General features: G+C 37.1%; 1 protein-coding gene across 1 annotated transcript in view; it reads left to right on the top strand.

Annotated features, from left to right (window-relative positions):
- The window catches only part of OTOG (otogelin), an 80,342-nt gene that overhangs the window by 6,994 nt on the left and 56,333 nt on the right, over positions 1-17,015 (top strand). The window contains exons 5-18 of the mRNA XM_071761720.1: positions 1,481-1,573; positions 1,764-1,918; positions 2,280-2,398; positions 2,726-2,931; positions 4,607-4,737; positions 5,456-5,562; positions 6,116-6,225; positions 7,013-7,138; positions 8,163-8,271; positions 9,034-9,080; positions 9,569-9,714; positions 13,749-13,881; positions 14,883-15,060; positions 15,937-16,061. Coding sequence (XP_071617821.1) covers positions 1,481-1,573; positions 1,764-1,918; positions 2,280-2,398; positions 2,726-2,931; positions 4,607-4,737; positions 5,456-5,562; positions 6,116-6,225; positions 7,013-7,138; positions 8,163-8,271; positions 9,034-9,080; positions 9,569-9,714; positions 13,749-13,881; positions 14,883-15,060; positions 15,937-16,061 — 1,785 coding nt within the window. The remainder of the gene's footprint in view (positions 1-1,480; positions 1,574-1,763; positions 1,919-2,279; positions 2,399-2,725; positions 2,932-4,606; positions 4,738-5,455; positions 5,563-6,115; positions 6,226-7,012; positions 7,139-8,162; positions 8,272-9,033; positions 9,081-9,568; positions 9,715-13,748; positions 13,882-14,882; positions 15,061-15,936; positions 16,062-17,015) is intronic.

Genomic DNA, 17,015 nt, shown 5'->3' on the forward strand with positions numbered 1-17,015 from the left:
TATTAAGGGAGGCCATGTTTTTTGCAGTAGTAAGATGATTAAATGTGATCTGAATCAACAGTCTCCCCCTCATCATGTGGTTAATGATAACTGATGCTTTCACACAGAGGTTTCCTTTGTAGTGTAAGGAAGGGTCCTACAGTGATGTATAAAGGGATGTAAGCAAATGTTAGGACTCCTTCTTATACTGTTGAAGATATTAGATATTTCATAAGCAAAGATTTTACTGAAATGGGAGAAAGTACCTTTCTGGTGAATTCTGGTTTTCAGGACAGCACTTAAAAACACCAATATATAAGATTATTTTTCAAGAATTATGTGCTTATGATGAAAACAAGAAGGCAGAACCTTCAATTTCTCTTTCTTAAGTCATTTCTTATGAGCAACTTGTCTGTGACAAATGCGATGTCATTTTCTATTCTCCAGACACAAAAAGTACTATGATTGCTTTATACGCTATAGAAATTCAAATACTGTCCTAAAGGGATTCAATAGCAAAATAAGTGAATATATCCCTACTGTTAGAAAAGTAATGAATCACAAATTCTAAATATAGTATCAAAAAGCTTTGTTTCTACCTGTGCACATCTGTCCTTAGACTGTAAAAACTTGTTTTGTTAGATTTTGATAGGTCTCTTCCCAGGGAAAATAAAAAGTAAAAAAAGCCAGCACCTCTCTTTCTCAAGCCAAGACCAGTCTCTGCACATTAGGATGTTTGCTTTCTCTACAGTAGGCTCACTAAAGCATTACATTTTTTTTTTGTGAAGGTTGTCACTGGTAAAGTTAAAGACAAGAGCAGTGATCTGTGTGTTTATGGGTAGTGTTTGTGGTTGGTATGACGGAGCCCTGGAACAGGCTGCCCAGGGGGGTTGTGGAGTCTCCTTCACTGGAGACATTCAAAACCCACCTGGACACGTTCCTAGGTGATGTACTCTAGGGGGCCCTGCTCTGGCAGGGGGGGTTGGACTAGATGATCTTTCGAGGTCCCTTCCAACCCCTAGGATTCTATGATTCTAAGGTGGAAGGATGGCAGGCAGCTAAAAGATATATAGCTGGGATTTCAGCATTTGTATTTTTAGGGGATTGTTTGCTCTGATCCTGGTACAGCTTCCCCATACAGTGTTATCTGTAGCAGTCCTTTAAGGATATAGGCACTGTACTGTCTTTTTGTGCAATAGCTGTTCACTTCTTCTGTTCATCACTTAGGGGACTAAAAATGTGTCAGGATAACAGATATCACAGCTTTTTTGATTTGGCTTTTCGAAGTGCAGTAGATTTACTCCATTTGGTTGTATTTCTTGAGGTGAAGCTTTTGCAGAATCGCTCCTGTTTGTAGAAGCCTGTGGGTTTCTTCCAGGCATTTAAATGCTAAGCCAGCAACTCCTGTCATTCATGGAGTTACATGTGGTGACAGAACTGGGTTGTAAGAATGAAAATTATTGTAATTTATATTTAACATGCCTTGCTTTTTTCCACTCAGCTTCATTTACATGTTTTAATGGAGGTGAGTGTGTCTACAGAGAGCTGTGCAACTGCAGTCGCTTTAATGCAACAGGACCAAGATGCCAGACAGGTGTGTAAAGAGAGAGAACTAACTGGGTTTCTGGGCTTGTAATTGAGTTCCCATAACTACCTTCTGCCTAAAGGTTCCTTCATGCCCAAGTATTTTCCCCTCTCTTTTCTGTAGTAATATTTCATAGCATACCACATATGTGCATCTCAAAAAAACAGTTGTGCTTCTGAAGTGACTTTCCTTTTGTTAGTATATAATACAGGTGCTGAAAGAGATCATATATGCAGAACATGGGGTCAATACAATTTTGAAACTTTTGATGGACTCTATTATTATTTCCCTGGGAAGTCCACATATGCCCTTGTGAGACATACTGAATTAGATGAACAGAGTTTTTCCATCCAGGTAGGGGACTGCATTTCTATATTCTTTATAGGGGTTCTTCAGCATGCTAATAATGCACTAATATTTAGAGATAAGAAAATGACTTGCAAGGGTAGTAAGAGGCTCTAGAATGTAATCGAGATGTAAATTCTGATGTAATGTGGGCTACCAGTTACTAGTGTGCAAAATATATATATAAATAACTGTAAGGAAGATGTCTGTACTTTAAAGTGATAATTGTACTCAGGTTTTAGGGGAAGAGGGGGATCAAGCTGCTTGTTCACATGCTGAGGGTGGGATTGGGAGTATTAGTTGTGTAATGTCAATCATGTAGAGCTTGATTAGAATCTTGACTTTAAAGCCCAGTAATTTTATTTGGCAGGTGAATAATGATCCTGAGTGCCATTTTTCTCCTTACTTCTGCAAAAGGTCTGTCAGTTTATTCTTTTCTGGAGATGAACAGATAGAGATGAGCAGTGAAGTCACTTACAAAGGATTTGGGTAATTGCATTCTTTTTTCTTGATAGCAGTGTTATAAGAGATGTAACTAAGTCAGTTATTTGCTGAAAGCTTAAAAACTCTATCCAGATCAGATCTTTAATAATGATTCCCCATCTACAGGGTGGTGTCTGAGGAAGGTGACATCTAAAGTGATTCTTTGGTTTTGCTCATATTTGCAACTTGGTTTTACTTAATCTTTTTATGGAATTACTCAGTATTTATATCAGGGGCTTTCAGATGTATGAGGAGGTCATTAAACCACCAAGCAATTTTTAATAGTGATACTTTCTCATATAAAGTTGTTTTTGATTCTGTCTCATTTCCTAGAGTGAAGTTACCTCATACTATTGGAAACTTGCACATCCAGAAATTAGCTGGATATTTCCTAGTCAGGCATCAATATGCCTTTACTCTGGCTTGGGATGGTAAGTCTGCAGTGTACATCAAAATGGCACCAGAATACCTGGGCAAAACACATGGACTGTGTGGAAACAATAATGCTGTCCTGCAGGATGATCTTGAAACTAGTTATGGTGAGTATATAAAATACCACTTCTGTTAATAGAGTGGGCTGCTTGGTTTTGTTTTGCTTTGTTTTCCTTCAGGTGAACTCAATGTTACTCTGCTTAGTTTCTAATTGTAATTGTATGTAGGATGGGCAACTCGAAATGGAAAACTGGTATGGAAATATTTCTATAGGTGACATTGTTGGTGAAGAGGGGCACTTTCAATAGAGGGGGGAGGGAGGTGAAGCACTAGGAAGCATGACAAAAAGCTGTCTCACTCCATTACCTACAATGGTATTTGTACTGGGTTTCCTAAGTCTTGAAAGATGTAACTGACTTTTAAATGTTCACTGCCCTCTTAGCAGTTCTATATAGGAGCCTCTGGAAGCCTGGGATACTGTTATTCGTAATTAATTGATAATTTTAATTAAGAAAATGATAAAGACTGCCAAACCATGTTTAATTGGCATGTATTGAATAAATCATAGAATCATAGAATTAGCCGGGTTGGAAGGGACCTCAGAGATCATCTAGTCCAACCCTTGACCCACTGGAGCAGTTGCTAGACCATGGCACTGAGTGCCACATCCAGTCTTTTTTTAAATGTCTCCAGATCTGATATAAAGACACTGAATAAATATCACCATAAAGCAAATTAAAAAAAAAAAAAAAAAAAAAAAAAAAAGAGCCAGGAGAATAAATCAGACCCCATAAAAGTTATCCCAAGTTTGGTGATGAAAACTTCTGGAAATCATTGCTTTGGGCTGTTTAACTGTTCTCTTCTTTAAAATTAGAGTGTTTCTGTAAAGTACTACTTCAAAGCTCAGAGTACATTATGTAGTAAGTTTCCTGTTTTAGTGTGTCACTCAACTTCAGAAAGCATTAGCCCTGCACTAGTATCAGCTCTTGCCTCCATTGAGTGGTCAGCTCACTGAATCAAACTGATTAAAATAATACCAGAATCAATCACTCATTGTCCTCATTGCCTTCAAAGATTTTTGTCTACCCTCTCACCTTTCTTAGAGTACCTCAGACACATAAAGCTGTGATTGTAGCACCAGTTGATAAACTGCATTGTAGCTTTATCCAATTAGCTGGGGAGCAGTAGTAATAAAGATAGAGCAAGATAGGCATTAGTGAGTAATCCAAGTAATCAACAGTGTCACCACTTGTCTGTGATGAATGATACCTTTCCTAGCTAGGTTAAAGCTAGAATAGACATTCCTACTTATGTGAAATAGTCTCACCTTTATTTGATTAATGTATACAATCATTTTGTACCTTTGCAGTAACACAGGAGTGCCTCATCTTCCTTGGGTTTCAGACTCTCTGTTGGGAGTTTCATGTGAAATAGCAACATAGATCTATGTATATACAGTTTATACAACTTTTCTTTCCTTGATTCCATTGACTGACTGCAGCAGGCACAATCCTGCTCCCTAAAGCCCTTTCTTGTCATATTACATGAGTAAGCTTCTTTCTGCCATTCTAAAGCCTTGCTTCTGTAGTCCCTTTTAGAAGTAGTTTTGGTTCTTAAAAGAACAAGATTGTCTTCAGACTAGCAGCTGGTTCATTTAGTTGTGGGAAGGGTTTGGTGCTCTCTGTTTAATGAGGTGGTTTGATTATTGAGATGTTTCCCAGAGAAATGCTTTAAAAATTTTGTTCTTCCAAGTCACTGTGTGACTCTCTGTGTCTTGTTTAGGAAAATTGACAGATGATGTAACAGAATTTGCTGAGAGCTGGCAGGAAAGTCCTCCACAAGGAACAGCGAATTGGGATAAATCTATTTTCAATGAACCACCCTGTCTGACACAAAGCCATGAATCTCTACAGGTTTGGTTAAAAAAAAAATTATTAGGAGTAGTTGATGATTCTAATTAGAGTAGTAATTTGACTTAGTGCCTTGAAGGAGACTGGAAATATTCCCAGTTCTTCTTTGAACATGGATTAAAATGGTTGTTGCAGCAGAGCTTCCCTTGTCTCCTCCGCTCTCCCCACTTTTTTCTGTATAGGCTTATATTATTAAATTAAATATGTTTGGTTTTATTTTCTTAAATTATATTGTTCACACAGCAGACAGTAGAAGTGCTTGAATCTGGAGCTAAGTGAGTGAAAAGTTGAGAAGTAGGGATGTGTTCAAGAACTGGTTCCCATTTATTGCCTTAGAAAGAACAGAAATAAGAATAAAGCTTGAATGAGACCACAGTTAATTTGCCAGTGTTAAAAAAAAAAAAAAAAAACCAAAACAAAAAAACCCCCACAATTACTGCTACTTTTGTCCATCACAGAGAATTAGTTTTTTCTTTTAAGTACTTCTCTTGGGGAGGGGATATGTTTTGTTACTACTGATAAGACCTTGGATAAAGGATGCAGTGTTATAAATACTCCAATGCAGAGAACCAGGTGTTGCCAGCCACTGCTTCTTGCTGATGAGAGCAAAGTGATTTCTAGTCACAGACTAGGATGTCTGTTCTGATTTTCCATGGTATTGTATTCTACTTGGGTTCATTTTTAAAAACCTTTTTTACAGCATCTATCTTACTCATTTCAGAAAGTATACACTCTGTGTGATATCCTGTTACATCCCCCATTTGAACAATGCCATGAGTATGTGAGTCCTCTTCCTTTTATGGCAAGCTGCACCAATGATCTCTGCATGTAAGTGAATGTTTTTGGGTGATTTCAAAGCTATAGTAAAAAACATTTTCTTAGTACCATGAGAATGAATTATAAATATCAACAGAACTAACCCATGTCTTTTTAGGAGTAGCAGTTTTTACCTAACATTCCTTTCATTCTCTTGCTCTTCTCACTTGTTCTATTTTCACTGCCAGAAATTCCTGTGGAGATGATGCAGGTTTTTTTGGCATAAGGATGACCAAATCAGGCCCAGATATTTTCATAATTTGTTAGTGAAAATTTTAAAGTTTGTTAGTGTATCTAACACTGGATCTGGTATCTGTTTCTATTTTTAGTGAACATCATTAGTATTTCTGATACAGTGAATAGGTCAGTTTGGCATCCAAAAGCCATATATATGTTAATCCATTGAAAAGAGGAATTTTATTACTATTGGAATTTATGCCATCATGCAACCTACTATAGTCCTTGTCCATGTAATGGTTGTGTGCAGTGCAGGATAATTAATAAAGTTATGATTGTGTGTTTGAATGTAGGTAGAAAATAATATGTCAGTTTTTATTTGTGTAAGGTCAGCAGTTGATAATGCAACCTGGTGTCGAGCATTAACTGAATATGCCAGAGCCTGTGCCCAGTCAGGAAAGCCACTTCATGGATGGAGAATGCATTTTCAGCAGTGTGGTATGCAGATGCTTGCTTTCTTGGAAATACAGCTTACTAGTTGTATTTTAAAGAGTACTCTTTATACTTTTACTTCTTTGTCCTTCCTCTAATTTTGAAATCGTGTAGCTCTCGAGAGAAGCATAACTATGGACTAATTTCAAGGCTACATAAAGGCAATGATTTTTTTTTTTATATATATGTGTAATTTGTACTGAATGTATTTAAATCACTAAGTTTATTGGAATGTGTTTTAAGAACCTTTTTATGAAAACATCAGATTCTCTAAGGTTATTAGTAATTTGGTTTTTCATAGAGCTACTATAACTATTGTCAAAATTTTCATGGCTTTCTAAGATTTACCATGACAAAACCAAAATGCAGTTGTGTAAGTTTTCATCTTAGAAGTCACAGAAAGTAAATTTGAAATAGATGGTCAAATCTTTCTGCCTGACTGGAACACAGGACCAAAACTGCCTGGTCATTTGTGACAGAAGATTTTCCCTCCATTTCCAAACTATTTGGTAATGAATGTTCTAACACTTTCTATGCTGGCCTGAGTATCTAAATAACTCAGCTGTGAGAAAGTTTTCAGGAGTGTCCCTTGGTGTAATTTAAGATTATTCTATCTCAATGAACCTTTATAGGACAGAATATAAATACATGTATGCTCTGTGTGTGTGTGTTTTGAAAGCCATTGCTTTGTTGTTCTAGACAACACTCAACTGACTTAGAAATACCCAAAAGACACATGCACAACCTATTGAAGCCCTGAGACAGTAGCACCTTTTCATTTCTCTGTTTTCAGTGATTACCTGTCCTGAACCCTTGACCTATAATGAGTGCATCAACTGTTGCCCTGCTTCATGTCACCAGCAGTCACAGTGTATTGACAGTGAGCTTCCCTGCATTGATGGATGCTACTGTCCAGATGGTAAGTTTTGCTTCTCAAATACATGTTATTTGATTCTATATAACTTAGAGATGTTTTTTCACCACATTTACATACCTACATGGCCTGGCTCTGTTAAGGCATTCACAAGAGCTCTTTAAATAAACATATTGCCAACAGAGAGTGGAGTAATGACCTTATTTTCCTCATAACTGAAAAGAAAGACTTTTCTTCCCTGTAAAAAGTGGGAATAGGTTTCAATACAGATCTAAATTCTAGTTGTAGAATTTCACAATTTGAGTGAAAAATGAGGTTTCCTCTGTTATTGACAAGGCAACAACTCTCCTGTTGTATGATTCTGGCAAGTGAGCTTTTTACCTCTAGCAAACTTTTACCCTTATTACCAAAATATACTTTGTCCAGTTTTCCTGATGGCTTCTCTTGGGTACATAATTCTATCTGAAAAAGGATAGGGAAAGTTAGACCATAGATCTTCAAGTTCTGATTCATATATACCCTGGTGATTCAGAAGTATAATAATCTTTATCATACATTTTATCTTTTATGGGGTACTGAAGCTGCTTTTGGTTCTCTAATAATGGAATAATTAAAAAATAAAAACTAAGTAAAAAACCATCATAGTAAAATAACGACCAAACTGTGTCTTACTGTATAGAAACAAAGATGTGTGAAAGTCCAAAAAAGAAGCCAAAGGTACCCAAAGCAGCATGGCTTGGCATTTATGTATTTGGTTGGTTGTGGGGTTTTCTGTTTTCATTGGTTTTGTTTTCTTTTTTGTGTGTGTGAGTGGTTTCCTCTCCCCCAGTATTAAATGCTTGAAATACCTGTTAATCACACTATTCTTAATGTATTTCAAGCAATATAGAGACTTGGTCCATATAATTTACTATAATTCAAATAGATGCTTGTTCTGCAAAAATGACTAAAAAATGGTTTAGACTTTTATTATCATGTGACCATTTGTGTTGTTCTTGGGTGTACTTGTTAATGTTCCATCTATGTGTGTAGTTGTTTCACTTTTTACTTGTGATCTTATTTTTTCTAGGTTTGATTTATGAAAATGAATTGTGTGTCAAGCCTATGGACTGTCCTTGTGACTACCACGGAAACTCCTTTGAAATGGGTTCAGTGGTTTACGAGGAATGTAATAACTGGTAGGTAATTTTATTTTTTACTTTGTGGGCTTACTCTCTTTCATGGTTATGAGAGACAACTTCAAGGCCTATTTAGTTAAAAATTGGATAAAGTTTAAGTCCTTACTGTTTCTACATAGAAAAACTGTTATATAAACATTTTGCTGTGAAGAGAAACTATGGAGCTACGAAAGGGTAAGAAGAGCAAATGACAGATGTTGCAGAGAATACTCTAATATTTAGTACTCTTTTCACCTTGAACTCTGCCTCAAAGTAAAAGTAACAGGAGAATGACTTTGTCTCACTTGCACACAAAGAAGATAAATCTCACTGCTGCTTTGGGAATCTGAAAGTTAATTTTATACCTTGGAAAGAAGTTTCTAGAAAGGCATCATGCTTATTATTGGATCAACTTAATTGAAGAAAATGGGTGAGCTTGCAGATGTGCAGCCTCCTATTTTCAAAGTAGCTCTATTTTTTTAAAATAAGGTTCAGATTTATTGTATGTATTCTTCTCAGTTTTAATTATCCTGAACTTTCATAATGGTTATCAAGGAGATAAAAAGAAAGAAAAATGTTACTGGATCCATGGATGAAGTTAACCCGATCATATCCCATGACAGCTTCCAGGGAGTCTAGTGACTGATAGCTCTGTTATGTTACACTCTTTTGTGAGACACTTGGTGCTCATTTCATACAGAAGGAATGCAGGAAAACCAACTGAGGGACAGCCATATATACTTCACCAAAAGTAAAATATAAAATATTTTTGTTTTATTTCAGCACGTGCATTGGAGGAAAGTGGATTTGTACAAATCTTACATGTCCAGGTATGTGAAAGTCTTGAATATTTAACTTTTTTAATAACTGAATTTTTACTTGTGGCAAAATATTACTGTTAGGTCAAAAGAGATTGAGGTCAAAAGGGTTTTGCATGGTAAATTTACCCATGGCCTCATGACTGCCAATAGATTGAAGCTCTACTCTCAGAGTTATCAATGAGCTGTGGGAGTTGCTAATGTTTCTGCAAATTAGAGCCACAAATCAAATACCCTGGTTGTAAGGATCACACATATTATTGCCCCCTTCTGGGGGAAGAATTGTTTAGTTACCTTGGCTTGGCTTCAAATAGGAACTTTAAAACAAGAGCAAGGACAAGGTTCAGTTCTTTAACTGGGTTCCTACTACCTTGTTGTAATGTAAATACAATTTTTTAAATTATAGCAAGTAGAAGAGTGTATGAGCTCTAGAGAAGTAATAACTGTTAGGATTGCACTGGCTTTACATACTTTAATATACTCTGTGTTATCTTTGCCAGCTGAATGCTCAGTTTCAGGAGACATTCATTTCATGACCTTTGATGGGCGCAAATACACATTTCAAGCCACCTGCCAGTACATTTTAGCCAAAAGCCGTACATCTGGAGCATTTACCATATCCCTGCAAAATGCTCCTTGTGGCCAGGTAAGGTCCAGAACCTTCTTGTTATGTTTATATCCTGAAGGGTTTATTAATCAGAGGGGGGTGGGGGGAAATATTAAAATAATGAAAGCTACCTGCAGTTGAATATATTAAAACTTATTAGAAGCAACAATTTCCCTTAACGATTAAATAGTTGAAAAACAATGGTGCAAAGGAAGTCTGTACAGAAATTCTCATGTTTATTTGCAGGTAATAGGAAAGATTATGCTAGTGTTCTGATTCAGTGCTGGTTGAGGTCAGTCAATAGCATATGGTGATTCGTGCAGCAAACCCTGTGTGACTTGTTTTCTGAGTACAACTTCATGGATTTGCAGCCACCACAAAATAAGCCTTGAAGGAAGAATGGCACTTTTGTGCCTTGAATATACATTTTTCTTTTAGCTTGGTTCTTGCAGCTTGGATTTCATTACTATTTTCCTTATTATCAAAAATTTAGGACAGCTTTTGGGACAGCTCTGTCCTATTTGGGTGTATGTATGCATCTCTGTTGCTGTTGCTGAGCTGGTATCCTGTACAACTGATTTCAGTCAAACATGCATGTGCCTATACAGAGCTGATAGTAAGGGACTTCTACCTTCTATTTGAAAGTTTCTGATACAGTCAACAGAAGTAACTGAATATTTAATTGTTTTAAGTCCAAGACCCACTCTCCCCTTTTTGTTGTATATGTGGATTTCATTCTTATGATACTCTTTGTCTTGCAGTTTTGAGGGCATTAAGGCAAGTTAGAGTGGATCTTAAAAATGCACATGTGGTGCAAGAAGTGTTGTTGACTGAGTTATCTTGTCTTTGTGCACCTACTTCTCAGTATGAAAGAGAAGACCTTTCAGCATAAGGAAGTCACATGCAAGTGGCATTGACAAGTTTATTGTAATAGAAATATTTATTTGGAATTCAGGTAAGAGATGGGTGACTGAGTGTTTGGAGTCTTCATCTTGGTGATAAAAGCTGAGAAGTAAGAAACTGCATAGAGACCAAAAGTATTTTCTAGCTGGATGATCAGCAATTAAGTGCTCCACTATCTCTTCTACAGTTTCTTGGAGAAGTGTACTGGGTGATGTATGTGACAGGGAGAAGTTACCAGAATTGAAAAATTCCTGAACTGTGAATCTGCTTTGTTATGCTTTAATAGCTTACAACTCCCTGAGGTAGCCTTTTGGGACAGTTCTGGAAATACTTTTGTCAGGGAAAGTGATGATCAAATTAGTTGGCATTCTGCAGTGCTCTTGAGATGGCAAAGCCTTGCAGTTCTTACATCTGCTTCACCCTGACTTCAGGACTTGCTTAATGTGTCTGTGTCCAACTGGTTTGTAGGTGGAAAAAATTTTCTTAGCTTCTACTGTATTCTGGGCTTAATATTTCTCCTAGCCTTTGGCAAAGGTAGCCTGATCACCAGGTGTAGATTTTTACAGAGGTTTGTGTGAAGCATTCTGGAGATGAGCAGCCAGATGGGTGACCAGGGGTTTATGTGGTATGTTCCAGGGCTATTAATTGCCAATGTATGGGTTGTGAGAGGTTAGCAGGAGCAGTTTGTGTACCCTAAGGCAAGAATGTGGGGCTTCAGTGCAGCTATTCAAGTGTCTAGCTAGCTACTAGCTGGTATCACTTGGCTGAAAAGCTGCTTTACAGTTCCCTAGGCACCATCCATTATCTTTTTTCCCATTTATAAAAATGAATGAATTGAAATGGAAAGCTAAAAGATTTGTAGAGCAGAATCTCATATTTCATGATAGTTTGAGATATTATGTGCTTTTTAAAAAAAAAACAAACCACCTTATCAGTCCTATCTTATTCAAGCAGATTAAAAAATGTAGAAAGAAAATACCTGGGAAGATTTTAGCTCTCAGAATCACAAAGACTCCAGTCATCTAGAGCCTTAGAGCTGGTGACATAAACAGTCATCAAGCAACAAGTTACATCAAAATGATGTGAAATTTTGTTTAAGCACTTTTTGGAAGGAGAATCAGTCAAGTGATAAGCATAGCTCAACCTTATCTGAGTTTCAGGTGACAAGATCACTGGCTTTGTAGTTTGTATGATGAGAAGGTCTTGTGAATATAGAATTTTTTTAAAGTGTCTAGTGAGAGAAATGGCTATTCCTGTGAAAGCACCTGCTGAAAGTTGGCAGCGACAGTGCTGTGAAAGAAGCAGTTCATTGGAACAGAGAGTAATTGTCAGGCAGAATTTTTTCTTCTGTTTCAGCAAGAAAGTATAATAAAGCTTTTGTCAATATTGTGTAGTAATGTATACACTATGGAGGGTACTTCTTTTGGCTCTGGTCTGCTGTGATTGCCAGCTGGCATTCCGTTATTTTCAGCTTCTTAAAAGGTCAACAGAATTGTCAATTTGTAGCCAGTGTTGCTGAATGATATGCACAAAAACCTAATTTCTTCAGGATGCAATACAACAAGATTAAGACACAAGAGCAGGACTTCCCATATGTCTGTCTTCAGTGTCAGTCCCGGAGACCTAATTGAGCTGATGAAATATCTCCAGCTATAATTTGCTGTTTTGAAATTTTATAATTTCAACTGTTGGCAAAAGGCTGCTGTTGCACTGTTATTTAGAGACAGGAAAATTCTGAATGTTGTGTTAAATCCTGACACACCACTGTGTGAACCTCTGTGTCCCTGGTACTTGAAGGACTGACAGATGATCTGAGCTGTGCTGGCCCAGCTGTTAAAGCTTCATGGTAGTGTTCAGAGATCCCTGCAGCTCCAGTGATGCTTTTCAGTGGGTCAGGCAATGCAGTTAATTCTGTAAAGGTAAATCTGAGTATCTTTTGTGATAAGTAAGCCTGGCTTAATAAGCACTCTTTCCCTATGGACATTGAAAGCCTGTAGTTAATCTGTAGTTAATCTAAAAAGTGGAAATCCTGACTTGGACACTTTGATAGGAATTCACCAGTGTTGATCACGTATCTGATTAGCTGCCATGTTATTTAGCACAGTGAATTTGTTACTGTGGTATGTGGAAAATAGCAGATGTTCAGTAGCCCTCATTCTAGAGCATCTTTCCACCTGTGCTGTGGGCTATTGAATTGAAGATCACCACAGTAACATAAAACATGCAGGAATATTTAGTAACTTGGTCTTCACTTATGTGCCAGCCAGTTTCAGGACTTATTTGAATGGGGAAAAAAAGAAGTCAAACCTGGCTAGAACAGAACAAGTGTACTATAGTCAACTTCCATTCTGATGAAAGCAGTTAGTTTGAATTTAATTATTGATCTTGAAGCTGTTATGAAATCCTGTCTAGACTATGTGCATTTTTATGTTGTGAAACTTGAGTCTTCACACTTTGCTTCTTAGGATTTCAGTTGTTTAGCTGCTTTTGCTAATGTTGATGATTAAGTGCCACAGAAGGGAATGGATCTAGATATAGAAATATAAATAAACAGTGGTAGTAACAACAAGCAAGCAGAGCCAGTTAGATGTTGCAATATTTTTATCCTGTCACAATGATGCCTTTTTTTCATCATTATTCATCCAGGGAGCTTATGAACATGCTCCATAGTTTGCCCCAGAAAGAATTAACTTAGAGGGTATTTTAGATAATGATTCGCAAGATGATTTGCCTTTGAAAGAATTTTATGTCTTAAATGTTCTTTAAAAGCACCTGGGTATATCAGAATAATTCAAATTTATGTACACTGCTATGTGGATAGTACAGTAGAGTTTGCAAGCATTAACTCAGCTTCAGTGGGTCTTTAATCAGGGGGTCTCAAATTACAGTGTCTTTGTACTAAGCCTTGTAAGAACTGTTGAAGTTTTTCTTTCCAAGACCAGTTTTGAGTGTATTTGTGTAACAGGTTAGTGTTCTATTTTAAGATGCCCGTGAAATCATTCAAAATACTGTTTTCTTAGCAGTAAAACTGTGCTTTTCAAGTGCACTCACCTAAGAAGCAAAATACAACAGAAAATTCTCGATTCCTCACTAATTACGCTTTTACTTGCACTCCTATTTAACATTTATCCTGTTTAATTTTTTTCTAAATGTTGTGCTCTTATTTGTAGAACCAGGATGGGTCATGTATCCAATCAATCAGCCTCATCCTTAAGCAGGACTCCAAGAGGCAAGTGACTCTGACTCATTCAGGAGATGTTTTGGTATATGACCAATACAAAATTAACCTGCCTTATGCAGATGGTAAGGAATAATATATAAGAATGTAACTCCTATCAAGCAGTGAAGCAGTATTTTAATGGCATATATGTACACTGTGATACTGTCAATATTGCTGACATTCTGATATGGTATACTGCTAATATCAAAATTTTTAATTTTTAGTGGAATGTTTCACAAATTAACTGCTGATTTACTACTTACACTAAGAGTAGCAGTTGTACAGTAGCTGTAATGTGCTAGCATCTCTTAGGTTAAGATTGAGGATGTTCTGTCTCTAGCAACTCATCCTCCACATTTTTTTTTTTCTGAGAGGAAATTCTTTTCTCTGGTTCTTGAATATAATAATTTATTTTCCCTTTTTGGTAAGCAACTCGAATATGTGTAAGGGTCCCCCTCCTCCCCTTCTCCTTCCCCCTAAGAGGATAAACTACATGGTTTTCAGAAAGAAAGTTTCTTTTGTTTCTTTGAGTTTTTAAATTCCTCCATCTGGAAGCTACTGCCAAATATTCTACATATGAACATATGTCTGTCTTCTGTGGGATTCAGTGTTAGCTTCAATGAGAGCTTAATATACAAACCTTTAGTATATTTGTTGTCTGTGAGGCCTTGGATCTTTGGGAATTTCCCAGAAAAGGCTTTACTGCAGGAAGTGTGTTGCTGGTTATAGGATTAGTTTGTCTAAATAAATGGCCTGTGGTGTTATCACCAGAGCTTGTGTCTTTAAATTGATTTGCTTTTACTTAACCTTTATGAATATTTCAGTGGACTCTGAATGCATTTTTTTTCAGACATGTGTCAATAAGTTGTTTTTTTTTCTTCTTTAAACTCTGAAGTAGTGTAACATTTCTTTGCACTTTTGAACTCAATGGCTAGGGGGAAATAGGGCCCTAGTAGGCAAAAATATAACTTACATGAAAGTGATACAAAACAAAAACAGTGCAATGACAAGGAACAAAATGCAAATATTCAAATTACAAGCAGGCTCCCCTTGCCTTTCAACAATCTCTGTTTTTACTCTCCAGAATTATTTGAAATACGGAAACTCTCCTCTGTGTTCCTTCAAGTAAAGACACACATTGGATTACAGATACTGTATGACAGAGAAGGACTGAGGCTTTACCTTCAAGCTGATGAAAGGTGGAAAGATGACACCGTGGGCCTTTGTGGAACCTTCAATGGAAATACTGAGGATGATTTTTTGTATGAATAGCTGCAAGATTTTTATTTACCAGTATATGAATATCTACAATTTGTGGCAGATCAAGTGTGTATGGAACCTGAATGAATGGATACCAAGAATAATTTATTTTGCAGTGTTGTATTAGTGAATGAGATCATAGGTTTTAGTTTGCTCACAGCAAATCTGTATCTCCAGCTATGGGATATGAAGCCAGGTTTTGTTTTGCATGTATTTATATAAAAATACAGTGAAACATACATGACTCATAAGTGCTAGTTTTCCTGAAAAGTTTTTTTCAAAATATGGAGGTGGCCAATATGTAAGGGACTTTCTGCCTCCCTGCAAGACTCATCATCTCTTCCTAGCTCCTATTTTTTTGCTGCAAGCTCTAATCTGCTCTCTCTGACAAAGCCTCCATTGTTTATTTTCTGCAGACCAGCAACAGGAATTGGCTGTTGCCTAAGGTTTGCTTCCTAGTGATGCAGTGAAAAGTGGTCCATCTTCTTTACAGCTCTTTGTCCAGCTTACTTGCAGCATATTTCCTATGGATAAAGGGCAAGTTTGTTTCCAGAGGGTTGAGCACCCTAATGGAAGTGGGAGGAGAATACAAATTTAGAGCATGACAGAAAAAGTCTTTGACCAAGAAAATGGAACTTGGTCTGGTTTGTTCTGTCCTTCCATACATAATGTCTAATGGCTCTGGAGCACTTATTCTTTCTGGTCCTTTGCCAGAAAAAGTCAAGTCCTGAAACTTTTAAGTGACAGCACTTTGCAGGAAGGTGCATGAGTCTATGGATCAGTGGGAGGGAACCTTGAAATGGTTTTGCTGAAAGGGGGTATTGGAACTGAGTCCATTCTGTAAGTTCACTGCATTTATTGTGACTGTTTTGTAAAAGATCTCCAGTTGGAGTAACTGAAAGCACTCCAGAGCTGTTTGGAAACACATGGAGAACTTCATCAGCCTGCATTCCCGTGCATGATAACTCACAAATGGATCCCTGTGATGTTCATCTGCAGGCAGGTGGGCAGTGAAGGTCAATTTGTTTTGACAGTGTTTTACTACTTACTATATCTGTGGTAAGCTTAGAGGTTCAGCTGAAAGGGTCCAGATGAGGACAGATGCTGATGTATGATGCCATCAGAACCTCAGGTGGTCACTAAGACATCCTTTAGTAGTGATGCACGTGGAGGATCACCAGATATCTCCATTTCACAGTTCCTTCCACTTTGTGTTTTTTAGTCTACACACTTAGAGAGGCATAACACTGAATAAGGTTTTGCTGTGATTTCAGCAGTACTAGGAAATAATAACACCTCCTACATTATCCCATCTTTTGAGTATTTATGCAGTCTGTGCTGCATTCTTGGTAGTCTATTTGGACACAAATGTGGGAAAGAAGTGGCCTGTACAAGAAGTCAGAAATTCTGGAAAAGTAATTTTCAAGTCCCAGTTTATGCATTTCTCATTTTGTGGGATATACATTTCTCATTGCTAATACATTATTTCTTTTACCACTATTGCACAGCTACTTAATGCGTTCAGAATTAGACTGTTCAGATGAGCTCTGTGTTTGGAGCTCCACACATAACTATTTGGTACTGCTTTCCTTTTCCTGTGTGATTTTATTATCCCAGGCTAGCTGCTCTTTCTCTTTGAAACAATAGGTAACATTCTTTAAAATATTGAGCTGTTGAAGCAGTTACTGGGAATGTCTTAAAGTGAAAAATATGTAATCCTGTGTGTTTATGAAAGGCACTGGTGAGGGTGTGTAGCATCTGTTCCCTGACCCACATTCACACACCAGTTTAAAGATAAGGGACTGTATGTAGCCACTATCTGCATATTGTAAAGTTTCCAAAATACCTTGAAATCATTCCCAGAGCTCAAACCCATGAGCATCTGATTCTCTTCTGCAGTTGCATAGATATCAAAGATATATACAGCAGTAGTCTGTAACCATGATTTGCATTATGT

This window comes from Heliangelus exortis, chromosome 18, assembly GCF_036169615.1.
Source record: "Heliangelus exortis chromosome 18, bHelExo1.hap1, whole genome shotgun sequence".
NCBI lineage: Eukaryota > Metazoa > Chordata > Aves > Apodiformes > Trochilidae > Heliangelus > Heliangelus exortis.